At 45.6% G+C, this 25981-nt stretch overlaps 1 protein-coding gene and 1 long non-coding RNA gene across 2 annotated transcripts in view; one reads left to right on the top strand and one right to left on the bottom strand.

Moving 5' to 3' along the window:
• The window catches only part of LOC311129049 (exocyst complex component 4-like), a 181299-nt gene that overhangs the window by 105485 nt on the left and 49833 nt on the right, over positions 1–25981 (top strand). The window contains exon 11 of the mRNA XM_084161309.1: positions 15772–15994. Coding sequence (XP_084017435.1) covers positions 15772–15994 — 223 coding nt within the window. The remainder of the gene's footprint in view (positions 1–15771; positions 15995–25981) is intronic.
• LOC311128741 lies at positions 19868–20740 on the bottom strand. Its single transcript, XR_014613226.1, has 3 exons — positions 20597–20740; positions 20285–20350; positions 19868–20161 (listed from the first exon to the last, which is right to left on the bottom strand). It is a non-coding gene; the product is annotated as an uncharacterized lncRNA (long non-coding RNA).

Below are 25981 nucleotides of genomic sequence, written 5' to 3'. Positions count from 1 at the left end.
TTGTGTTCCTAGTTCCAGAAAACTGTTTTATTTTTGGGGAGGTTTAAGGGGAGTTAAACCCCCTCTATGTGATCCAGATGGATCTGTGTTGGTACATAGCTCCGGTGATCCAGCCTCCATTGATTTGGATACCAGGGTCTAGTGCTTTACCCTCCTCGCTGCATCTATCTTCACCCCTCATCCTTGGTGTGCTCCTGTAAGTTTGGCTTCAGTTTGACCCTGTTGGTGCCACCTTATACTTAATAAATCCCCCACTGTGTTCATTTGACATTGAGCTTCAAGTTTGAGAGGACTTGTATTTCTATGCTGAGATAAGGCTTTTCTCAGACAGTCAGAAGCTTATCTGACTATCTAGTTGTGAGAGAATGGTCTAAAGGGGAAAAAAATTCTCAACACTGTTTTCACACGTAATGTCACCTTGAGTTGAGTTTCAATCTCTTTTTACATGGAACTCTAGGCAAAAAATTACTAAAAGAAAAATGTATGTCTTATATGTATTCATATGGTCTTTGTGGTAAGTGAGATAAGCTTTAAGGTAAAAGGTTGCCAGTACGTTAGCACATGCCCTTGTATAAACAACCTGTGGTTTTGCCCCTCTGTTGTTATCAAACTGTTTCCTCCTCTCTGCTTCCCTAAACAGCACCTGCAGGAAATAGCCTGTTTATTGTTGCCTGTAAATCCCAGTCTTGTAATTGGAAAGATTTCTAAGCTATAGAGCGTTCAGGAGCAGAGCGATACTGTATAGTGCAACAGCATAGACCACACCTGCCTTTGCCTAACTTATGGGGACTGATTGTGTCCTCAGCTACTGTACAAAGGAGGTGGATGGGATGTGTATTGTGAGGACGTTGTGTTCGGTCCCCATAAGTGAGGCATTTGCCTTCTCTTATTAGGAGTGTAAAGGGGAAATGGCTTCTGCCATTCAGTTCAGCCGTTTTAAGCCTGAAGGACATGATTGGGCCCTTTCTGAAGAGCTTGATTGCCCCAACTGTCCCAATGTCAATCACCCACATCTCTCTCTATAGCCCCCCATTGAACAACCAACGGTGCAGAACAGCGCAATCACCTGCTTTCCCCTCCATAGACCTCCATTATATAGTATTATACAGTATGCACAAAACAGCGATTTGCCCCCATACACTCCCATTATATAGGCCGTCCTCCCTCTTGTGATCAAGATGTGGATGTCCCACTGGCTATCCTAAGTTGAATGCACCAATTTGTAAGTCGCTCTGGATAAGATCGTCTGCTAAATGACTTAAATGTAAAATGTACTCTCTAGGCCTAATGGGTCAATCTCCCTGGTTTTCTATGAGCTGCCTCCTCTCAGACACCACTATTCAGAGGAAAACCACTGGGCCTTGGGAAAGAGATGCATTGTGCGGGCCGGTGGATTGGTGTGTGTGTGTGTGTGTGTGTGTGTGTGTAACCTAGCTTGTGCGTTTGTGTGTGTGTTTGTGTGTGTGTGTGTGTGCCCATATGTTCTGTTGTTTGAGGTTGGAGAAAAGAGGTGAGGAGAGAGGAGTGTAGGAAGAGAGATTGGATAAACAAAGAGAAGAAGAGAACTTGGAGACATAAAGAGGAGGAGAGAAGAGAACTTGGAGACATAAAGAGGAGGAGAGAAGAAGAGAACTTGGAGACATAAAGAGGAGGAGAGAAGAAGAGAACGGAGACATGAAGAGGAGGAGAGAAGAAGAGAACTTTGAGACATAAAGAGGAGGACAGAAGAAGAGAACTTGGAGAAATAAAGGGGAGGAGAGAAGAAGAGAACTTGGAGACATAAAGAGGAGGAGAGAAGAAGAGAACGGAGACATAAAGAGGAGGAGAGGAGGAGAGAAGAAGAGAACGGAGACATGAAGAGGAGGAGAGAAGAAGAGAACTTTGAGACATAAAGAGGAGGACAGAAGAAGAGAACTTGGAGACATAAAGAGGAGGAGAGAAGAAGAGAACTTGGAGACATAAAGAGGAGGACAGAAGAAGAGAACTTGGAGACATAAAGAGGAGGAGAGAAGAAGAGAACTGAGACATGAAGAGGAGGAGAGAAGAAGAGAACTTGGAGACATAAAGAGGAGGAGAGAAGAAGAGAACTTGGAGACATAAAGAGGAGGAGAGAAGAAGAGAACTTGGAGACATAAAGAGGAGGAGAGAAGAAGAGAACGGAGACATGAAGAGGAGGAGAGAAGAAGAGAACTTAGAGACATAAAGAGGACGAGAGAAGAAGAGAACTTGGAGACATAAAGAGGACAACATAAATGAGAGGAGTGGAGGAAGAGAGGTTGGAGAAACAAAGACCAGTAGAAAAGAAAGGAAAGAGAGGAGACGAGGGAAGGCTACAGGACCTGCATGTGCTTCTGTGGGGGTGATTTGTCATGGTGGCGCGGCGTCAGCTAAACGAGGCCATCTCATTTCCTGTTGACTGCAGGAAGCCCAGGCGGTGGGGAGAGCCTGAGGTGATCAATCTCACCTGTTTTAATTGGTCTACGCACCCACAGACAGGACTGGGCTGAAACGCACACGTAGACACACACACAGGCACGGATACTCACACACACTGCTACAAACGGTCAGACAGGTCTAGTACAGACACTGAGATTCACACAAACAAGGTATTGTCCATTGTCAGACGAGGGACCAGCATCACATAGGAGTGATGCCACCTGTTGGAAACGATACCTTACTGTAGAATACAGATGATTCTTTACTTTGCCTGTTATGGTGTGCAGATTTAAAGTAACATCATTACAAACGTAGCATCATTGTAACCTACACAATGGGGACAGTAACAGAGACTGTTCCTTGAACATGTAACTCACTGAGCTGCATATAGGGAGACCATTCCCTCTGGGTTTGAATGAGGACAGTAGAACTCCCATAGCCCTCTTGGGAGAAAGACAGGGTTTGTTGGCTACTGCAGCACTTCTTTCCTCACCCTCCTCCTCCCAGTAATTTTTAGTAGAAAAGCTGTGTTCCAACCTGCCAATATGGCATCACACACACACACACACACACACACACACACACACGTGATTGCCTTTAACTGGTGTAATAATTGTGTAGGGGTGAGAGAGGGTCGCAGACAGCGGAGAGTCTGGGAGAGAGGTGGGCGTGTGTGTGGGACAACCATATGCATTTCACTCTGCCGCTCTTTGTCTGAACGAGAGAAAACACTAAATGCAACACACAGCGATCAGGCTTTAGACGGTAACCTACCGAATAGAATCTTAATGCTCTCTCAAAGCCATTTCTATCAGGAGATTCGAGTCAGATACTGGTGTTGTGAGGGATGTGTGGAGGAAGCTGTCATATTGCCATCTAGTGGCGATATGGGCCTCTGCAAGTGCCTAGGGCATATTGTACAGCAACCTCGACTCTAGGGTTGCACAATTCCAGTGACTTCTCCAAAAGTACCTGATTTTTCAGAAGTCCTGGTTGGAAGATTTCCGGAATCATGGGGGGAATAAGCAGAAAATCCGGATTCCTCCAACCAGGACTTCTGGAAGTCAACAGAATTGTTCAACCCTACTCCTCCCTAAGCTCAGTTACTAGAGAGAAAGCTGACTGGAGGACAAGATTCATTTTACAGTAGGTAGCTTTACGGCAGGTAGCTTAGTGGTTAAGTGTGTGCTAAATGGCATATTATTATTATTATTGTGCCAGTAACCGAAAGGTCACTGGTTCTAATCCCCGAGCCAACTAGGTGAAAAATCTGTTGTTGTGCCCTTGTGCCCTGGATAAGAGCGTCTGCTAAATGACTAAAATGTAAATGTAAATAATCATAGGAGTAAAATACTATATGGTGGGTATTGCTACTGTATGGACCAGTTAGTTACCAATTGGGTTGAATTATTTGAAATACCTACCAGAAAGTACCTGGTGATACCTAGTAAATGCCAGGTAAGATAAAGTGCTACAGTACATCAAGATCCTGGTCCTGGATGATGGTTCAGTGGTCTGTGTGTTTAATATGCTGTAGAGACTAATTCATATTATATTATTTTACTCTACTGGGATGCAGTTGAAGAACAATTAAAAAACCTGCCGTTTTAGCATTCATTGTTTTATTCCTTTGAATGAAAGTAATGTCTGATGCGTCGTGAATCCCATAAAATGTCCCCATGCGTCAAACTCTTTTTTTTTATTACAGTCGGATCATTGAGGTGAATGCGTACGGCAGTGCTGACTGTGCTAATGTCACATAATGTCATCAGTTGGCTAAGCACTGTCAAGCCTGGAGCTATGTATTTTATTGGGTCTGTTGATTGGAAGTATTGACACACACACACACCACACACACACTCATCTCCAACAGTGTTTGTCGGGTCTCAGCAGGGCGTGGCCTCCTTGGTGGCCGGAGTAATGGGAATTGTCCACGGCTGATAGGCCGTAGCCCAGGGGGAATTATGGGAGATTTGAAATAGATTATAATCTGTTTTGGCACGCTCTCTCTTCAGCATCCCACTCCAGATAGTTTCCCTTAGGCACAGATCTAGGATCAGCTGACCATCACCAATTCCTAACCTTAATCATTAGGGAGGACATGCTAAACAGACCTTAGATCAGTGTCGAGGGTCAACACCGTCCTTCTCCCAGTTGCATTGGCTCCAGGAAACTAGCTGTTCTTCCTCTGAAAACAAGCATCGTCGTTATAGTTTTAATACAGTATAATAACAAGATGGGAGTTAGATTAGATTTAGATGGCGCACTGTTGGTATAAGTGAGTTCTGAAATGTTATTTTGATATCAATATACACAGGGAGGGTACTGCGCAGACAATTATCTAGCGCTAAGCCTCGGGCTCCGACATCTGTTTCCTGAAGATAGTCAATTAGATGCCGTCTAGCACAATCAACAGCAGTCGCTGCTTATAAACTGGGGTTTTAGTGCGACTGGAAGTGCCGTTGGATCCAGAAGAGCCCTGCCCTGGGGGGGGGGTAAGTGCTGCTTCTCTCTGAGTCTGTCTCTTCAGTAGTGGGTGTGTGGAGTGATCAGTGATGGAGCCAGATCAGCGGTTGACAGTGTTAGACTGTGTGGTGTGTGTGTGTGTGTGTGTTCGTGGCCTGGGTGTCAGTCTCATTAGCACGTGGACAAATGAAGATTTCCTGTTGATGAACCATTAAGGCCCTGCCACTGACTGACTCTCTCCATCCCACTAGTCATTCTATTTCTGCTGCTAGACTAGCAAGACCATGGAGCTGCTCCCTAATCCCCTTATTAAGAGTGAGCGATGCCTGCTGGCTGCCACGGTGTGTGTGGAGGGGGGGTCTCGGGAGTCTGGACGGGGCCGAGATGACCTCAGGACAGTGCGCTGTGTGTGTGTGTGTGTGTGTGTGTGTGTGTGTGTTAGGAGGATGAGTCTGAATGTGTGTGCGGAGGATGAAGACTGCTATTCAGATTTGCAGGGTTATTAATTTGTATTTCACAGACAGGAGCGCCGGCGTCCCACCGCCATCACCACAGTGTTGCCGTGGTGTCTCCGTGGTGATGAGACTCACGCTGTGCCCTGTGACGACATCTTCCCCAGTGTTCTGCTCTTTCTGTTTGCGTCCCAAATGGCACCCGATTCCCTTTATAGTGCACTACTTTTGACCAGGGTCCGTAAGGAATAGGGTGGCATTTGGGACCTACTTACTGTCATTACCCACACAACCTTTTTTTCAACAAATGTCAAACTGGATTCCACCATTGTAAACCTATTATCTCAAACAGGCCTCATTATTGAATTCTTATCCATTGAATAGGAAAGTTTATAGGTGACTGAGTTCATTTTAGTAGTGGTTTAGTTGTAGACACAATAGAGCTTTAAATGACCTGGGCCAGTCACAGCTCCAGAAGTAGACGAGACACTAGCTTACAATAATATTATAATGATGAAATGGGCAACTTGGCATTGTCAGAAGAACTGAGGTTCACCATTATGTGTTGTCAAATTAAGAGCTGAGAGTTACTGTAGCTACTTGAGGTGGCTTAGAACTTCAGAGAGTTACTGTAGCTACTGTGGAGGTGGCTTAGAACTTGTGAGAGTTACTGTAGCTACTGTGGAGGTGGAGGTGGCTTAGAACTTCAGAGAGTTACTGTAGCTACTGTGGAGGTGGCTTAGAACTTGTGAGAGTTACTGTAGCTACTGTGGAGGTGGCTTAGAACTTCAGAGAGTTACTGTAGCTACTGTGGAGGTGGCTTAGAACTTCAGAGAGTTACTGTAGCTACTGTGGAGGTGGCTTAGAACTTGTGAGAGTTACTGTAGCTACTGTGGAGGTGGCTTAGAACTTCAGAGAGTTACTGTAGCTACTGTGGAGGTGGCTTAGAACTTCTGATAGTTACTGTAGCTACTGTGGAGGTGGCTTAGAACTTGTGAGAGTTACTGTAGCTACTGTGGAGGTGGCTTAGAACTTCAGAGAGTTACTGTAGCTACTGTGGAGGTGGCTTAGAACTTCAGACAGTTACTGTAGCTACTGTGGAGGTGGCTTAGAACTGAGAGTTACTGTAGCTACTGTGGAGGTGGCTTAGAACTGAGAGTTACTGTAGCTACTGTGGAGGTGGCTTAGAACTTCTGAGAGTTACTGTCGCTACTGTGGAGGTGGCTTAGAACTTCAGAGAGTTACTGTAGCTACTGTGGAGGTGGCTTAGAACTTCAGAGAGTTACTGTAGCAACTGTGGAGGTGTCTTAGAACTTCTGAGAGTTACTGTAGCTACTGTGGAGGTGGCTTAGAACTTCTGAGAGTTAGTGTAGCTACTGTGGAGGTGGCTTAGAACTTGTGAGAGTTACTGTAGCTACTGTGGAGGTGGCTTAGAACTTCAGAGAGTTACTGTAGCTACTGTGGAGGTGGCTTAGAACTTCAGACAGTTACTGTAGCTACTGTGGAGGTGGCTTAGAACTTCAGAGAGTTACTGTAGCTACTGTGGAGGTGGCTTAGAACTTCAGAGAGTTACTGTAGCTACTGTGGAGGTGGCTTAGAACTTCAGAGAGTTACTGTCGCTACTGTGGAGGTGGCTTAGAACTTCAGAGAGTTACTGTAGCTACTGTGGAGGTGGCTTAGAACTTCATAGAGTTACTGTAGCTACTGTGGAGGTGGCTTAGAACTTCAGAGAGTTACTGTAGCAACTGTGGAGGTGTCTTAGAACTTCTGAGAGTTACTGTAGCTACTGTGGAGGTGGCTTAGAACTTCTGAGAGTTAGTGTAGCTACTGTGGAGGTGGCTTAGAACTTGTGAGAGTTACTGTAGCTACTGTGGAGGTGGCTTAGAACTTCAGAGAGTTACTGTAGCTACTGTGGAGGTGGCTTAGAACTTCAGACAGTTACTGTAGCTACTGTGGAGGTGGCTTAGAACTGAGAGTTACTGTAGCTACTGTGGAGGTGGCTTAGAACTGAGAGTTACTGTAGCTACTGTGGAGGTGGCTTAGAACTTCTGAGAGTTACTGTCGCTACTGTGGAGGTGGCTTAGAACTTCAGAGAGTTACTGTAGCTACTGTGGAGGTGGCTTAGAACTTCAGAGAGTTACTGTAGCAACTGTGGAGGTGTCTTAGAACTTCTGAGAGTTACTGTAGCTACTGTGGAGGTGGCTTAGAACTTCTGAGAGTTAGTGTAGCTACTGTGGAGGTGGCTTAGAACTTCAGAGAGTTACTGTAGCTACTGTGGAGGTGGCTTAGAACTTCTGAGAGTTACTGTAGCTACTGTGGAGGTGGCTTAGAACTTGTGAGAGTTACTGTAGCTACTGTGGAGGTGGCTTAGAACTTCAGAGAGTTACTGTAGCTACTGTGGAGGTGGCTTAGAACTTCAGAGAGTTGCTGTAGCTACTGTGGAGGTGGCTTAGAACTGAGAGTTACTGTAGCTACTGTGGAGGTGGCTTAGAACTGAGAGTTACTGTAGCTACTGTGGAGGTGGCTTAGAACTTCTGAGAGTTACTGTCGCTACTGTGGAGGTGGCTTAGAACTTCAGAGAGTTACTGTAGCTACTGTGGAGGTGGCTTAGAACTTCAGAGAGTTACTGTAGCTACTGTGGATGTGGCTTAGAACTTCTGAGAGTTACTGTAGCTACTGTGGAGGTGGCTTAGAACTTCTGAGAGTTAGTGTAGCTACTGTGGAGGTGGCTTAGAACTTCAGAGAGTTACTGTAGCTACTGTGGAGGTGGCTTAGAACTGAGAGTTACTGTAGCTACTGTGGAGGTGGCTTAGAACTTCTGAGAGTTACTGTCGCTACTGTGGAGGTGGCTTAGAACTTCAGACAGTTACTGTAGCTACTGTGGAGGTGGCTTAGAACTGAGAGTTACTGTAGCTACTGTGGAGGTGGCTTAGAACTTCTGAGAGTTACTGTAGCTACTGTGGAGGTGGCTTAGAACTTCTGAGAGTTAGTGTAGCTACTGTGGAGGTGGCTTAGAACTTCAGAGGGTTACTGTAGCTACTGTGGAGGTGGCTTAGAACTTCAGAGAGTTACTGTAGCTACTGTGGAGGTGGCTTAGAACTTCAGAGAGTTAGTGTAGCTACTGTGGAGGTGGCTTAGAACTTCTGAGAGTTACTGTAGCTTCTGTGGAGGTGGCATATAACTTCTGAGAGTTAGTGTAGCTACTGTGGAGGTGGCTTAGAACTTCAGAGAGTTACTGTAGCTACTGTGGAGGTGGCTTAGAACTTCTGATAGTTACTGTAGCTACTGTGGAGGTGGCTTAGAACTTGTGAGAGTTACTGTAGCTACTGTGGAGGTGGCTTAGAACTTCAGAGAGTTACTGTAGCTACTGTGGAGGTGGCTTAGAACTTCAGACAGTTACTGTAGCTACTGTGGAGGTGGCTTAGAACTGAGAGTTACTGTAGCTACTGTGGAGGTGGCTTAGAACTGAGAGTTACTGTAGCTACTGTGGAGGTGGCTTAGAACTTCTGAGAGTTACTGTCGCTACTGTGGAGGTGGCTTAGAACTTCAGAGAGTTACTGTAGCTACTGTGGAGGTGGCTTAGAACTTCAGAGAGTTACTGTAGCAACTGTGGAGGTGTCTTAGAACTTCTGAGAGTTACTGTAGCTACTGTGGAGGTGGCTTAGAACTTCTGAGAGTTAGTGTAGCTACTGTGGAGGTGGCTTAGAACTTGTGAGAGTTACTGTAGCTACTGTGGAGGTGGCTTAGAACTTCTGAGAGTTACTGTCGCTACTGTGGAGGTGGCTTAGAACTTCAGAGAGTTACTGTAGCTACTGTGGAGGTGGCTTAGAACTTCAGAGAGTTACTGTAGCAACTGTGGAGGTGTCTTAGAACTTCTGAGAGTTACTGTAGCTACTGTGGAGGTGGCTTAGAACTTCTGAGAGTTAGTGTAGCTACTGTGGAGGTGGCTTAGAACTTGTGAGAGTTACTGTAGCTACTGTGGAGGTGGCTTAGAACTTCAGAGAGTTACTGTAGCTACTGTGGAGGTGGCTTAGAACTTGTGAGAGTTACTGTAGCTACTGTGGAGGTGGAGGTGGCTTAGAACTTCAGAGAGTTACTGTAGCTACTGTGGAGGTGGCTTAGAACTTGTGAGAGTTACTGTAGCTACTGTGGAGGTGGCTTAGAACTTCAGAGAGTTACTGTAGCTACTGTGGAGGTGGCTTAGAACTTCAGAGAGTTACTGTAGCTACTGTGGAGGTGGCTTAGAACTTGTGAGAGTTACTGTAGCTACTGTGGAGGTGGCTTAGAACTTCAGAGAGTTACTGTAGCTACTGTGGAGGTGGCTTAGAACTTCTGATAGTTACTGTAGCTACTGTGGAGGTGGCTTAGAACTTGTGAGAGTTACTGTAGCTACTGTGGAGGTGGCTTAGAACTTCAGAGAGTTACTGTAGCTACTGTGGAGGTGGCTTAGAACTTCAGACAGTTACTGTAGCTACTGTGGAGGTGGCTTAGAACTGAGAGTTACTGTAGCTACTGTGGAGGTGGCTTAGAACTGAGAGTTACTGTAGCTACTGTGGAGGTGGCTTAGAACTTCTGAGAGTTACTGTCGCTACTGTGGAGGTGGCTTAGAACTTCAGAGAGTTACTGTAGCTACTGTGGAGGTGGCTTAGAACTTCAGAGAGTTACTGTAGCAACTGTGGAGGTGTCTTAGAACTTCTGAGAGTTACTGTAGCTACTGTGGAGGTGGCTTAGAACTTCTGAGAGTTAGTGTAGCTACTGTGGAGGTGGCTTAGAACTTGTGAGAGTTACTGTAGCTACTGTGGAGGTGGCTTAGAACTTCAGAGAGTTACTGTAGCTACTGTGGAGGTGGCTTAGAACTTCAGACAGTTACTGTAGCTACTGTGGAGGTGGCTTAGAACTTCAGAGAGTTACTGTAGCTACTGTGGAGGTGGCTTAGAACTTCAGAGAGTTACTGTAGCTACTGTGGAGGTGGCTTAGAACTTCAGAGAGTTACTGTCGCTACTGTGGAGGTGGCTTAGAACTTCAGAGAGTTACTGTAGCTACTGTGGAGGTGGCTTAGAACTTCATAGAGTTACTGTAGCTACTGTGGAGGTGGCTTAGAACTTCAGAGAGTTACTGTAGCAACTGTGGAGGTGTCTTAGAACTTCTGAGAGTTACTGTAGCTACTGTGGAGGTGGCTTAGAACTTCTGAGAGTTAGTGTAGCTACTGTGGAGGTGGCTTAGAACTTGTGAGAGTTACTGTAGCTACTGTGGAGGTGGCTTAGAACTTCAGAGAGTTACTGTAGCTACTGTGGAGGTGGCTTAGAACTTCAGACAGTTACTGTAGCTACTGTGGAGGTGGCTTAGAACTGAGAGTTACTGTAGCTACTGTGGAGGTGGCTTAGAACTGAGAGTTACTGTAGCTACTGTGGAGGTGGCTTAGAACTTCTGAGAGTTACTGTCGCTACTGTGGAGGTGGCTTAGAACTTCAGAGAGTTACTGTAGCTACTGTGGAGGTGGCTTAGAACTTCAGAGAGTTACTGTAGCAACTGTGGAGGTGTCTTAGAACTTCTGAGAGTTACTGTAGCTACTGTGGAGGTGGCTTAGAACTTCTGAGAGTTAGTGTAGCTACTGTGGAGGTGGCTTAGAACTTCAGAGAGTTACTGTAGCTACTGTGGAGGTGGCTTAGAACTTCTGAGAGTTACTGTAGCTACTGTGGAGGTGGCTTAGAACTTGTGAGAGTTACTGTAGCTACTGTGGAGGTGGCTTAGAACTTCAGAGAGTTACTGTAGCTACTGTGGAGGTGGCTTAGAACTTCAGAGAGTTGCTGTAGCTACTGTGGAGGTGGCTTAGAACTGAGAGTTACTGTAGCTACTGTGGAGGTGGCTTAGAACTGAGAGTTACTGTAGCTACTGTGGAGGTGGCTTAGAACTTCTGAGAGTTACTGTCGCTACTGTGGAGGTGGCTTAGAACTTCAGAGAGTTACTGTAGCTACTGTGGAGGTGGCTTAGAACTTCAGAGAGTTACTGTAGCTACTGTGGATGTGGCTTAGAACTTCTGAGAGTTACTGTAGCTACTGTGGAGGTGGCTTAGAACTTCTGAGAGTTAGTGTAGCTACTGTGGAGGTGGCTTAGAACTTCAGAGAGTTACTGTAGCTACTGTGGAGGTGGCTTAGAACTGAGAGTTACTGTAGCTACTGTGGAGGTGGCTTAGAACTTCTGAGAGTTACTGTCGCTACTGTGGAGGTGGCTTAGAACTTCAGACAGTTACTGTAGCTACTGTGGAGGTGGCTTAGAACTGAGAGTTACTGTAGCTACTGTGGAGGTGGCTTAGAACTTCTGAGAGTTACTGTAGCTACTGTGGAGGTGGCTTAGAACTTCTGAGAGTTAGTGTAGCTACTGTGGAGGTGGCTTAGAACTTCAGAGGGTTACTGTAGCTACTGTGGAGGTGGCTTAGAACTTCAGAGAGTTACTGTAGCTACTGTGGAGGTGGCTTATAACTTCAGAGAGTTAGTGTAGCTACTGTGGAGGTGGCTTAGAACTTCTGAGAGTTACTGTAGCTTCTGTGGAGGTGGCATATAACTTCTGAGAGTTAGTGTAGCTACTGTGGAGGTGGCTTAGAACTTCTGAGAGTTACTGTAGATTCTGTGGAGGTGGCATAGAACTTCTGAGAGTTAGTGTAGCTACTGTGGAGGTGGCATAGCACTTCTGAGAGTTAGTGTAGCTACTGTGGAGGTGGCTTAGAACTTCAGAGAGTTACTGTAGCTACTGTGGAGGTGGCTTAGAACTGAGAGTTACTGTAGCTACTGTGGAGGTGGCTTAGAACTTCTGAGAGTTACTGTAGCTACTGTGGAGGTGGCTTAGAACTTCAGAGAGTTACTGTAGCTACTGTGGAGGTGGCATAGAACTTCTGAGAGTTAGTGTAGCTACTGTGGAGGTGGCTTAGAACTTCAGAGAGTTACTGTAGCTACTGTGGAGGTGGCTTAGAACTTCAGAGAGTTACTGTAGCTACTGTGGAGGTGGCTTAGCACTTCAGAGAGTTACTGTAGCTACTGTGGAGGTGGCTTAGAACTTCAGAGAGTTACTGTAGCTACTGTGGAGGTGGCTTAGAACTGAGAGTTACTGTAGCTACTGTGGAGGTGGCTTAGAACTTCTGAGAGTTACTGTCGCTACTGTGGAGGTGGCTTAGAACTTCAGACAGTTACTGTAGCTACTGTGGAGGTGGCTTAGAACTGAGAGTTACTGTAGCTACTGTGGAGGTGGCTTAGAACTTCTGAGAGTTACTGTAGCTACTGTGGAGGTGGCTTAGAACTTCTGAGAGTTAGTGTAGCTACTGTGGAGGTGGCTTAGAACTTCAGAGAGTTACTGTAGCTACTGTGGAGGTGGCTTAGAACTTCAGTGAGTTACTGTAGCTACTGTGGAGGTGGCTTAGAACTTCAGAGAGTTAGTGTAGCTACTGTGGAGGTGGCTTAGAACTTCTGAGAGTTACTGTAGCTTCTGTGGAGGTGGCATAGAACTTCTGAGAGTTAGTGTAGCTACTGTGGAGGTGGCTTAGAACTTCTGAGAGTTACTGTAGATTCTGTGGAGGTGGCATAGAACTTCTGAGAGTTAGTGTAGCTACTGTGGAGGTGGCATAGCACTTCTGAGAGTTAGTGTAGCTACTGTGGAGGTGGCTTAGAACTTCAGAGAGTTACTGTAGCTACTGTGGAGGTGCCTTAGAACTTCAGAGAGTTACTGTAGCTACTGTGGAGGTGCCTTAGAACTTCAGAGAGTTACTGTAGCTACTGTGGAGGTGGCTTAGAACTTCAGAGAGTTACTGTAGCTACTGTGGAGGTGGCATAGAACTTCTGAGAGTTAGTGTAGCTACTGTGGAGGTGGCTTAGAACTTCAGAGAGTTACTGTAGCTACTGTGGAGGTGGCTTAGAACTTCAGAGAGTTACTGTAGCTACTGTGGAGGTGGCTTAGCACTTCTGAGAGTTACTGTAGCTCTTGTACCTACTGCTACTGCTACAGTTTTTTCAAATTGATGGGCAATTCACAACATATATATTGATTAAAAGATATAAGCTTTGTTGTACAATTAAGTGTTTTTCAAACAGTCAGCAATAATCTAATGAATTCAGGGCTTGTGCAATTATACCTAGGCCTTCCACAACCATATGACCATTCAAGTCTGTCTATGAAAATGCACTTTTTGTTACAAATTTAACCAGAACCATGCATAATGCACATTCACTAATAATTACTGACTTCTTGTAGCAGGCGTTATAGAAAATTAACACCGGTCTCATATATCGGCCAGCTGTGGAGGTGGCTTAGAATTTTTGAAGATACACTGGGTCATTCGAATTATGTAAATATGTTTGGCTACAGAGTGTGTGCGTGGGCATGTGTGTGTGTGTGTGTAAAGTAGGTAGAATGCCACAAAGTTGGCACTAGACTGTAGTATTAATTGAATGGACTTAATGCCATCACTATCATCAGCCAGTTTGATAAATGTGTTACCTGGATGTTAGGTCAATGTCCGGGTTAACATCTGAACGTTAGCTAAGCGACTGGTCAAGCAGTTGAGTTACCTCAGTTGACTGCATGGTGACACAGGGCCAAGTCCTGAGGCTCAGCTCCAGATGGTTATTCGTACAGAGAGAGCGTTCGACTGCATCCTCCGTCCTCTCCCCAACATTATTCAAACGTTATCGCTCTAACGAACTAAAATCCATCTGTGCTCACACACCAATCTAGATCCATCAACTTGATGTGTATATTGAGACAATGACAATAGTAACAGGATATGATGAATCTTCTTGGTTTGCGTGGCACGTTTATGCTGCAACTTGGTTTTCTTGATCAATTTTTGAAAACGTTTTTGTCAGCACTAACTATATTTGGAGTGATTGAGGGGTATTTAGTGACGTTCTGTGCATTTTAAGATGGGCTGGATGCCTGGTAGTCATTGTAGACTCAACTTAAATTAGTCTACTATGGAGTTTCCACTTAGTGGCTTTAGCAGGAGCCGCAGTGGGAATCGATGAGGGATTTTTACTTTCTCTTAAACTCCACCTCACTCACTCACTGGGTTAAATTCTGAACACACATTTCGGTTGAATGCATTCAGTTGTGCAATGGAGGTATCCCTTTTCCCTATAGACACCTATAGCCTTCTACAGAGTCCTCTCTCTAGCCCCCCTGTCCCCCACTATACCTAGAGCCCAGACATCATAGGAGTCTTCTCTGGCTCCTTCCTTCCTTCCCTTGCTCCATAGTTCCAACTCTGAATAGATCTTACCCCCTTCACATTGTGAAGGATTTGATTTATTTGTGGCTGTTAAGCTGTTGAGGACAAACGCACTCTTGCGTGGAGGTGTGCTGTGGCATGTGTGTGTGAGAGACAGGGCTAGTTATTATCAGTGATTCCTTGACAAATGAGGTGTGTATGTGTGCTCCCCCAACCCTTACATTGCTGTGTGACCCTATCTGACCAACTCGACAGCTGCCTCTAGTTAAACACTCACCCATGTAGATCGGAGGATGGCACTGTTTTCAAGGACTTACCCCGAGCAGTTTGTCCAAGTTGTCCACTACTGGTCATGGGAAACATCCTAGCACATTATCACCGTTTAACTCTTATCCAGAGCGACTTACAGGTAGTGCATACATTATTTTTTAATTTTTCATACCCCCCCGTGGGAATCGAACCCACAACCCTGGCGTTGCAAACGCCATGCTCTACCAACTGAGCTACACCCCTGCCGGCCATTCCCTCCCCTACCCTGGGCCAATTGTGCGCAGCCCCATGGGTCTCCCGGTCGTGGCCGGCTATGACAGAGCCTGGATTCGAACCAGGATCTCTAGTGGCACAGCTAGCACTGCGATGCAGTGCCTTAGACCACTGCGCCACTCGGGAGAGTATAGTCTGCACGTCAATTATTCTTTCCAAATTAGTTCGGAATACTTCTACTCATTTCAGTAACGCAATTCCCCTCTGTTTATTTCATGTGAATACATTATCGCCACCTTCTCATGGGTATTATAGCATCTGTGTACTACAGCTAGTGGAACTACTACTTACGTTCCTAAGTGGTCCTGTGTGGCTCAGTTGGTAGAGCCTGGTGCTTGCAACGCCAAGGATTGTGGGTTCGTTTCCCACAGGGGCCACCTATATGAAAAATATATGCACGCTTTGGATAGAAGTGTCTGCTAAATGGCATATATATATATATATATATATATATATATGTATTTATATTCTGGCTAACATTGCTATAGCCTTCCTGTACAGTTTCTCTAACGATAGCTCAAGGTTCTCTAACATTGCAGTAACATTCCTGTCCAGTCTCTCTGTTTCACCCCCCAGGTTTATCCAGGCTAACATTGACGCAACACTCCTCTCCACTCTCTTTAAAGTTCCCTCAACATTGTCCCCCCCCCCCCCCCCCAAGGTTCATCAATGAGACGGAGCAGAACATGGGTCCTCCGGGACAGGCCAAGCAGTGCCAGCTCCGGACATTCCTCACCTACTACATCAACGACCTGTTCCTGCACCAAGTCAGAACAGAGATCAACAAGGAGATCCAGGCCGTCAGCAAAACAGCAGATCCACTTAAAGTCCTGGCTAGTGCCGATACTATGAAGGTCCTGGGGGTGCAGAGGCCGCTGCTGCAGGTAAGGGGGGGAGGGAGGGGTTGGGAACACACACTCGCAGGACACACACACGCATGCACGCAAACACACTCGCAGGACACACACAGGACACACACATTCACAAATGTGTTCTTAATATGATATGGTAAATGTATGGAAATCATACAAGTGTCTGTGTGGACATATTTATGCAGACACGAATGCTTACTTACTTTTGTTCATCCTATGTTTCCTGTTCACATCATATTCACAACATTTTCACAAGAACAACATTCTTCTTCATTTATGTTGTTTTAGTCATTTAGCAAACGCTCTTATCCAGAGCGACTTACAGTTAGTGACTTCATCAGTTAGTATATGGCCAAGTAATAATTTCCTTTGGACTCTGTGAGGTTTCCACAGCCACCTCTCTCTCTCGCTCGCGCTCTCTCAAATCAAAATGAAATCAAATGCTCTGAGTACACGTCCTGGTAATCCGTCTGGCCCCGCGGCCTTGTGAATGTTGACCTGTTTAAAGCGTGATCACACAGTCGTCCGGAACAGCTGGTGCTCTCATGCATGTTTCAGTGTTGCTTGCCTCAAAGCGAGCATAAAAGGCATTTAGCCCGTCTGGTAGACTCGCGTCATTGGGCAGCTCGCGGCTGGGTTTCCCTTTGTAGTTTGTAATAGTTTGCAAGCCCTGCCACATTCGACGAGCGTCAGAGCCGGTGTAGTAGGATTCAATCTTAGTCCTGTATTGACGCTTTGCCGGTTTGATGGGCATAGCGGGATTTCTTATAAGCGTCTGGATTAGTGTCCCGCTCCTTGAAAAACGGCAGCTCTAGCCTTTAGCTCTGTGTGGATGTTGCCTGTAATCCATGGCTTCTGGTTGGGGTATGTACGTACGGTCGCTGTGGGGACGACGTCGCCGATGCACTTATTGATGAAGCCGGTGACTGAGATGTTATACTCCTCAATGCCATTGGATGAATTCCGGAACATATTCCAGTCTGTGCTTGCAAAACAGTCCTGTAGCGTAACATCCGTGTCATCTGACCACTTCCGTATTGAGCGAGTCACTGGTACTGCCTGCTTTAGTTTTTGCTTGTAAGCAGGAATCAGGAGGATATAATTAATTTCAGATTTTCCAAATGGAGGGCGAGGGAGAGCTTTGTACGCGTCTCTGTGAGAGTTTTTTTCCCCTCTGGTTGCACATGTGACATGCTGGTAGAAATTAGGTAAAACGGATTTAAGTTTGCCTGCATTAAAGTCCCCAGCTACTAGGAGCGCCGCTTCTGGAAGAGCATTTTCTTGTTTGCTTATGGCCTTATACAGCTCCTTGGGTGCGGTCTTAGTGCCAACGTCGGTTTGTGGTGGTAAATAGACAGCTATGAAAAATATAGATGAAAACTCTCTTGGTAGATAGTGTGGTCTACAGCTTATCAAGAGGTACTCTACCTCAGGCGAGCAATACCTCGAGACTACCTTAATATTAGACATCGTGCACCTCTCTCTCTCTCTCTCCCTCACTCACTCACTCATTTTCTCTTATACACATACAGAGTGATACTTGGCAGCTACCCACCTATCTCACAGGATCATAATTGTGTCTGAAACAGCATTTGATTCTCCCTGACCCTGTAGAAGCAGTACATTGGTGGTTATAGAACACACACACACTCACACATACACACCCAAACCCCGGTACCCATTTCCTCCAGCACAGGAAGTGGGCCTATCATCTCCATGAATACCACTTACTGTGCATGCTCACCTGGCTCCGCCCCTATTACAGATGAGGTCAGTCACATCTCACAACAATGTGTTCCCCAGATCAGATATGGAACAGTGGATATTGCATCTATGCATCTCAAAGCTAGTCTACATGAATACTCTACAGTAGCGTATCAATTATAAAGAATTAGTCTTCTCATACACTCATATGCCTACACATTGACCTCTTTCTTCAGTATCTACCTGCATATTTAGGCTATTGCTAGAGTGGCTGTGTTAATGTGTGTATGCTTCCGTGAGTATCTGTGTATATCTGTTTCTTTGTGTGTGTGTGTGTGTGTGTGTGTGTGTGTGTGTGTGTGTGTGTGTGTATCTGCATACATGCGCCTGTGTGTGTGTGTGTGACTGCGTACATGCACCTGTGTGTGCGTGCATTCGCCTGTTTTAGTCAATTAATCCTGTAAGAGATAGTTAGTCAATTAGTCCAGCGATGGTGAAGCGCCATCTAGAATACAGAGATGGTGAAGGGTCATCGAGAATACAGAGATGGTGAAGGGTCATTTAGAATACAGAGATGGTGAAGGGTCATCTAGAATACAGAGATAGTGAAGGGCCATCTAGAATACAGAGATAGTGAAGGGCCATCCAGAATACAGAGATGGTGAAGGGTCATCTAGAATACAGAGATGGTGAAGGGTCATCTAGAATACAGAGATAGTGAAGGGCCATCTAGAATACAGAGATAGTGAAGTGCCATCTAGAATACAGAGATGGTGAAGGGTCATCTAGAATACAGAGATGGTGAAGGGTCATCTAGAATACAGAGATGGTGAAAGGTCATCTAGAATACAGAGATGGTGAAGGGCCATCTAGAATACAGAGATGGTGAAGGGCCATCTAGAATACAGAGATGGTGAAGGGTCATCTAGAATACAGAGATAGTGAAGGGCCATCTAGAATACAGAGATAGTGAAGAGCCATCTAGAATACAGAGATAGTGAAGGGCCATCTAGAATACAGAGATAGTGAAGGGCCATCTAGAATAAAGAGATAGTGAAGGGCCATCTAGAATACAGAGATAGTGAAGGGCCATCTAGAATACATGTGGCCCTCTGAGTGAGTTCAATCCAAGGGTAAGAGACATTATGGTAGCCAGAGGGATCTGTCACCAGAAATGTGTGTGTCTGTCTGTGTGTGTGTGTCTGTCTGTGTGTGTGTGCGTCTTTGTGTGAGAGAAAGAGACAGAGAGAGTGAATGAGAGAGAGAGTAGCTATGTTTCCATTAACTTGTCCAGTGATTTTTATGTCGACATTTAGAAAGTTTGCATAGAAAATAGATGTGACGATTGCCTGCTGCGGTGCGTTTCCATTTAACTGTCTTGTATTGATATAAACAGCTGGACGTAATGACGTCACACACCCCCCAAAAAAAACGACGTGTCGAATAAAAATGAAGTGGTTGAAGTGTTACACATTAATGATTTTACAACAGCCTGTATGCCCTCCCACCTCTCTGTGTCATGTCTCAGGTAGCCCATGAAAGCCAGCATGGATAGAATGCAATAATTTGACTAGCGTAGAATCCCGTATTATCGGCATATTCAACAGCGTTTAAGAAATATATTACCTTCAACAGTGTTATCTTGTGATCAAGCCTTCAATGTTTTGTGATTATTGGTGTCGTAAAAATGTTAGCTAACGGGTTAGCAATTAGCAAGTTTGACATTTCATTGGAAATACTACTGTTATCAGCTTTTGATAAGCGGTTTAGCAAAAAAATACGTCCCGTATTATCGGTATACGGCCCCCAGTTATTGGCTACCTTACTATTTTGTTCAATTACAAGATATATCAGTTTAATTTAGTTGAAAAAAGAGACACCAACCATGTACCCGAAGTGTTTACTAGATAGTTGACTAGTTGGCTAGTCTTCCGGTAAAAAATAATGATTTGCCTGTCAACTTTTCATTGCGTAGCCCGGTGCGCCCTCCTGTGGACTCTTAAAAAATGGTTATTCACCAACATATTCAGTGTTGTAACCAAATGAAATATGAGTATTAATAATTTACATCAAATACACTTTAATTTCAGTTATGTGCATTAACATAAACAATGAAAACACTGTTGGAGTTTGTGTTGCAGAGGTGCATTGGAAAGTAAAGGAAGAAATACACAGGATGGGTTCAATAAATATATATATTATATTTTAGACATTTATTTTTTTGAACAAATAAATAATTTCATATGAACACAAACAAAACAAACAATTAAATCTCGACCTCCATCCCTATATTGTCACAAAAATCACAATAAAAATCCAGCTCCACCGCTACCTCTTGATCCCACTGCACACACCTGCAGTGGAACCAGTGCTGGCAGAAGTCACAGCACACCCATGGCACCTCGGATCTACACTCCTGAGGGGAGCTTGCAGGCGGATCACGCTCCCCGCAGCGAGCACAGCAGGTGGTGTCTTCTTTTATAAAAAATAAAATAATAATACAAATTGATTAATATGGTTTTGCAAAATGTAGAAGTTCTTCAACAACAATAGTAATTGATACAACTGAGAGAGCGAGAAAAACAGATAATGAAGTACCTGAGAGTGGTGCCATGGGTGGTGTGACAGATGTGACCGGTGTAGCTTTTCTCTTCCTTTTCTGTGCTGCAGTTTGAGAAAAAGTACTGTTAGACAGAGCATGTTGCATGAAAACCCTTTTCAACTTTTTTACATCAATACCTCTGGAGGAAGCTGCAGAGGTTTTAGAGGAGGTGGAGATTACTTGAGGGCTGGTGCTATGTACTGTAGATATGTAAAGATATATATATATATATATATATATATTTTACATTGCTGTTTTATAAAACAGATAACAAACAGTCATTTTTTCGTAATTTAACATGTGTTTACCTGTGGAGGTGGTGGTATTCAAATTGCAGGGGGCAGGGACACCAGACGAGGCTGCTATGGTGGTGTGACCAGGGGAGACGGAGGAGGCAGTTGGTCCAGAGGAGGCCGTGTTGGTGGTGACAGACATGGGGGGTGGTGTGCATTGGGGTGGTGGTGGACAAAACCGCCAACGATGGCTTGGAGGAGCTGGTGTTTGTAATGGTTGGGTTGAGGGGCCGACGATGCTGTGGCCGGGAGAGTAGGCATGTGGCCTTCTTCTGCAGCTGGGGACTCCGGCTGCTCCTACAGGTGTTGCACACTGGGAGGCACTGGCAGTGGTGATGCAGCTGTCAGGAGTGGTTCCAGCAGGGGGTCCAGTAGAGGCGATGGCGTCAATGGTCTCATCCATGGCAGCCCTCTCCTGTGCCCTCTGTGTTCTGAGGGCTGCCCGACGCTCTTTCTCCTCTGCCTCGGCCCTCTCCTTCTCACCCCTCTCCTGCCACTGGCGCGTGTATTCCTCCCCGGTGAGGCATGTGGCGACCACAGGGAGTCTTCTGTATCGGTCCAGCCGATACTTCAGGACAGTAAGGATGTGCCCCAGGTACTTCGCTATCAGCCCCCCCCCCTCTATTAGGGGGTGCTCTTCTAGAGCTAGGGATGGGACTGGAGCAGCGGCTGGGACTGGAGCAGGGGCTGAGGGTCCTCCTGTGGTCGCTGGGGAGGAGGTGCTGATGGATGGCACAGTGCTGCTGGTTCCAGTAGAGGCGGTGTTGGGACCCAGTAGGGTTTGAGACGGCATTAAACGGGACCCTTCAATGGCTGAAGGGTCAAAAGGGAAGAGGCCACACTTCTTAAACCCTTCCACCACATAGCGCATGTCCTTGCATCGCTGGTACGGGTAGCGGAATACTCTGGCAAATTCTGATTTGTTTACCATGTAGGAGTGGTCAAAATGGCTAAGGTCTCCAGCTACCTTGGAGAACTCAGCCTTTAAAGGGCCAAAGTATGCCACGTCCAGCGGCTGCAGGACATGGGTGCAGTGTGGTGGAAGACAAAGAAGTATAACCCCTTCCCTTAGTGCCACCGCGAGCACTTCCGGGTCCATGTGGCTCTTGTGCCCATCGAAGAGGAGAAGGAGAGGGCACTCTTTCACTGCATGCTTAATGAAGTGCTGAAACCACTTCCTGAACAGGTCCCCGTCAATGTAGCCACTGCTTGACCGTCCATACAAGGCTTGGGGGGGGGGGCTCCCAGTGTGTAGTGGCCACCGGGGAAACACTTGGGGTAGATGATAAATGGGGGGATGTCCTCCCCAGTTGCGTTGAAGCAGGCCAGCACTGTGATGTGCTCCTTGGTCCCCGGAGCCTGCTGGTACACGTGTTTTGCGCCCCGGGGAGCCAGCACTTTGTGCCTGCTCTGGTCGCTACGAAACCCAGACTCATCACAGTTATAGATTTGTCTGGGTTTCTCCCTCAACCCACTCTCCTCCAAGTGCTTCTCATAAGAAGTGAAGAAGGTGTCCATCGTCGGACGTGTGGCACACTCAGCTCTCCCCCTATCCAGGGTGTCCGGCCTCCTCATGCTTAGGTTATAGTGCCTCCTCCTGAACATTTCCTACCACCTCTTCCCCAGTGGTGGGATTGTTTCCCCTGGGTGCCGAAACCTACAATAGAATAGAATATATAATTGTCCATCCAGGATGAAAATGTTTGTTTTGGCATCACCATACACATCCACATTTACATCACACACATTGAGAACAGCCAGTCCACCAATCTACATACATAAACACATAGAACACCAAATACCTGCGTATTTTGTCGGCGTATTTCATCAGCCTCTGTCTGGTGAAGGGGAACCCATGGCTGGCGCAGTAGATACAGTACTGCACCAGAGACTTTTCATCCTCTGGTGCAAGCAATGTGGGTGGTCCACTGCGACAACCATGGGTCACCCGGCCGCTCAGCCTGTCCGCCAGGGTCTGCCGAGGTACACCATGCACCTTGGTAGATAAGAAAAGAAAACTGTTACTAGCAGATAAAATTCACATACACATGGTAATCTCCTAAAAACAAAAGATGCCTAACCTTGGCAGCCTGGCGGATAGCCATCACTGCCCCGCAGTCCTCCATGGCATGGAACATGTCCACCTCACTCCACTGCTTCCTCTTGACTTTCTCCATGCTGTGGTGGTAAATACATGTAGCTAAATAACTTGGCATACTATACACATTTTAGAAAGATAACTCAATCTGAATATGTATAAACATTTACATTTCAAAGCTAAGGCATTGAAAGGTGATGAAAGTTTTCACAATAACTGAAAGTGTACCCACGTTTTTTGTTTGATGTTATCTGTAATTAAAATTAGTGTCCCAATTAGTGTAATATTGATGCATACATTGTACCATTTGACTAAATACTGCCTCTATGTAGCTGTTGTAAGATGAAACATAGCCAACAGTGATAGGTGTCAAAAAGTTCATGGTTCAAAGTTCCAAATACATTTTTGCAGATTGTGCAAAACGCCTCCGTCAGAGGACTCCAATTTTGATACGGTAAAGCTTGACAACTGTTTTCGTGATATGTATTATCTAACACTTACAATTTATTTCCTTTTTGCTTACTTAGCAGTTCTATCAACATTTAGCATCTAAGATAGCAACATTAGAAAATCTGTTAGCTATATTTCAGAGGTAAAAAGTTGGATATTAAATTAGGTGTGGTCTGTCGCGCAGTCGAATTTTACAAAATGCAGCATGTTCCACAAAATGTGTACATATAACTTTTTTTAAACTCTCAAAACCTAACTTAACTTACATAAATTGCACAGAAAATCGGTGGTCAGCTAGCTAAAAGGGTGTCGTTAGTCACAAAACGTACCGTTATTTTTCAGTCCATTTAATGTTGAGCTCGAGGTGATTCAGTCCTCCAACCGCTAGAGAGTGTCCGAGGTTAGGGGGTGTCCGATGTTTGGGGAAAATTAGCTAATATTTGCCAGATTCTAATAATTCTCATGTGCCAATGTATCACCACAGTCCCTGCCATGGTGAAACTTGCACTTTTGTAGATCTGAAATAATTGGATGGTGAAACTTGCCAGCCAACCAGAACAGCAAGGTGAAGCAATTCAGGCATTCTTGAAAGTCAGTACAATCCTTGTTCTGCAAAGGAACATGTATTTTTATAGTTGAGAAAATTGATTTAGCTAGCAGTAGGCATTTTAAATTAAATGTGGAGTGGAGCTTTATAGTTACATGATGACATCACGCACCCCGCGTAGCTTCAGAATTATTTGGCATTCATCATTTATTCGGAAAAACACCGTTCCAAACATCATTTGTCGCAATAAATAAAGTTCGACCCAAAAAAAATCCACCCCTGTCGAACAGATGAAAATGTTGTCGATCTTTTAAACATTTCTCCTACTGTATATCTTACTTTTTCCATTACACACATCACAATGATTTTTTGGTTGAGACATTGCTTTTGTCAGAAAAACCTGGGTCAATGGAAACCTGCCCGTTTGTGTGTGCACGTGCATGCGCCTGTGTGTATACACTCCAGAACGTGTATGTGCGTTTGATTTAGGACATCGTGCGTATGCCAATGTGTGCCTGCACTTCTGTCTTTGTGAGAACTCCTTTCATAGTGAGAGAACACTGACAGTTCATTACAGCGAGCGCCTGGCTCCTGGCTCAGAGTTCACTGGCGTTTGTTTACGATTATGACTTCTCCTTAACGAGGACTGCGGCATCTTGCTAATTACACGGCTAGGCTAATGAGCCTCTCTCCAGTTAGCGGGAGCTCCATAAAACGCTCCTTTTGTTTGGGGTTTTGGCTTTTTTAATTACGCCAATCAAAGAGGTCTGCCTGGTCCTTTCTATACTGCCAGATACGCACGTACAAGACCCAGGCCCTCTTGCTGTGTGTGTGTGTGTGTGTGTGTGTGTGTGTGTGAGCGTGACAAGGCCGACCAATCCCCTCTGTGTATGTGTAAGAGAAAGAGACAGAAAGAGTGAATGAGAGAGAGAGAGTAGCTATGTTTCCATTAACTTGTCCAGTGATTTTTATGTCGACATTTAGAAAGTTTGCATAGAAAATAGATGTGACGATTGCCTGCTGTGGTGCGTTTCCATTTAACTGGTTGGTCTCAGTGTGACAGCGGGCCACAACTTTTGATGGGTTACTCCAGTCCTCAGTGCTCCCTGCTCACTCAAGATGGCAGGTGGCTTATGGAGAAAAGAGACTGAAGGAGACGATACGTGTTCCACAGCTAGTAGCCCACAGCTGTCACTCACCAGGGGTTGACTGCAATAGAACAATAGATCCTGTATCAGTGTTTTAAAGGTAAGCTGCTGTAGGTTAAAGGAGTTGTTCTAGTCATTTAGATGATCACATTCCTTTTACGTGTTGGCTCTTTCTCAGGCCTAATGTAGATGGGAAATGGTGCATGCCTGTTGGGTGTGTGTGTGTGTGTGTGCACGCTCTTGAATGTGTGTGTGCGTGTGTGTTTGTGCGTCCATGCATGCACGCACACAAGTGTGTTCCCCTAGGTGACAAGCCACCACAGCAGGTGTTCTAAGAGTGGGGCCACACCACTGGCACTAGAACCAATGGGCTGAGGGGACAGAGAGACGCATGTTGCTTCACTACATTAAACACACTCACTCTACCTTGGCTGCCATCACACAGGAAACGGCAGGGGACCCCATTTATAGGCACACCTGCCATTCACTCCACTACAATACACATTTATGTACATGGGATTAGGGGGAAGGCATTAGTTGACACACCTGGCGGACACACAGAGTGGGTTGCTGTGTTTTGGGCTTGGGGGGGGGTGTTGCTCCATCCAGACTCGCATACATAGTCTCCCGAGTGGCGCAGTGGTCTAAGGCACTGCATCGCAGTGCTAGCTGTGCCACTAGAGATCCTGGTACGAATCCAGGCTCTGTCGTAGCCGGCCGCAACCGGGAGACCCATGGGGCGGCGCGCAATTGGCCCAGCGTCGTCCAGGGTAGGGGAGGGAATGGCCGGCAGGGATGTAGCTCAGTTGATAGAGCATGGCGTTTGCAACGGCAGGGTTGTGGGTTTGATTCCCACAGGGGGTATGAAAAAAAAATAATGTATGCACTAACTGTAAGTCGCTCTGGATAAGAGCGTCTGCTAAATGACTAAAATTTAAATGTAAATACAACTGTGTAGCATTGTTATAGGGACATGTACTGTACCCCCACACTGTAGTGGTAGCTACTGCCATATAGGACAACACACCCTGGAATATCACGGGACACCGTGGTTAAATAAAGGTCACTACTAGAGATTTACATATTTCCCTTTCTAGACAGTTCGATACGTTATCTAGATACATGGGCTCCGATACAATACAGGAATGATATGTTTT

Source organism: Coregonus lavaretus (assembly GCF_964263955.1).
Source record: "Coregonus lavaretus genome assembly, chromosome: 5".
NCBI classification, from domain to species: Eukaryota; Metazoa; Chordata; class Actinopteri; order Salmoniformes; family Salmonidae; genus Coregonus; species Coregonus lavaretus.
This window is presented reverse-complemented; position numbering and strand designations above follow the sequence as displayed.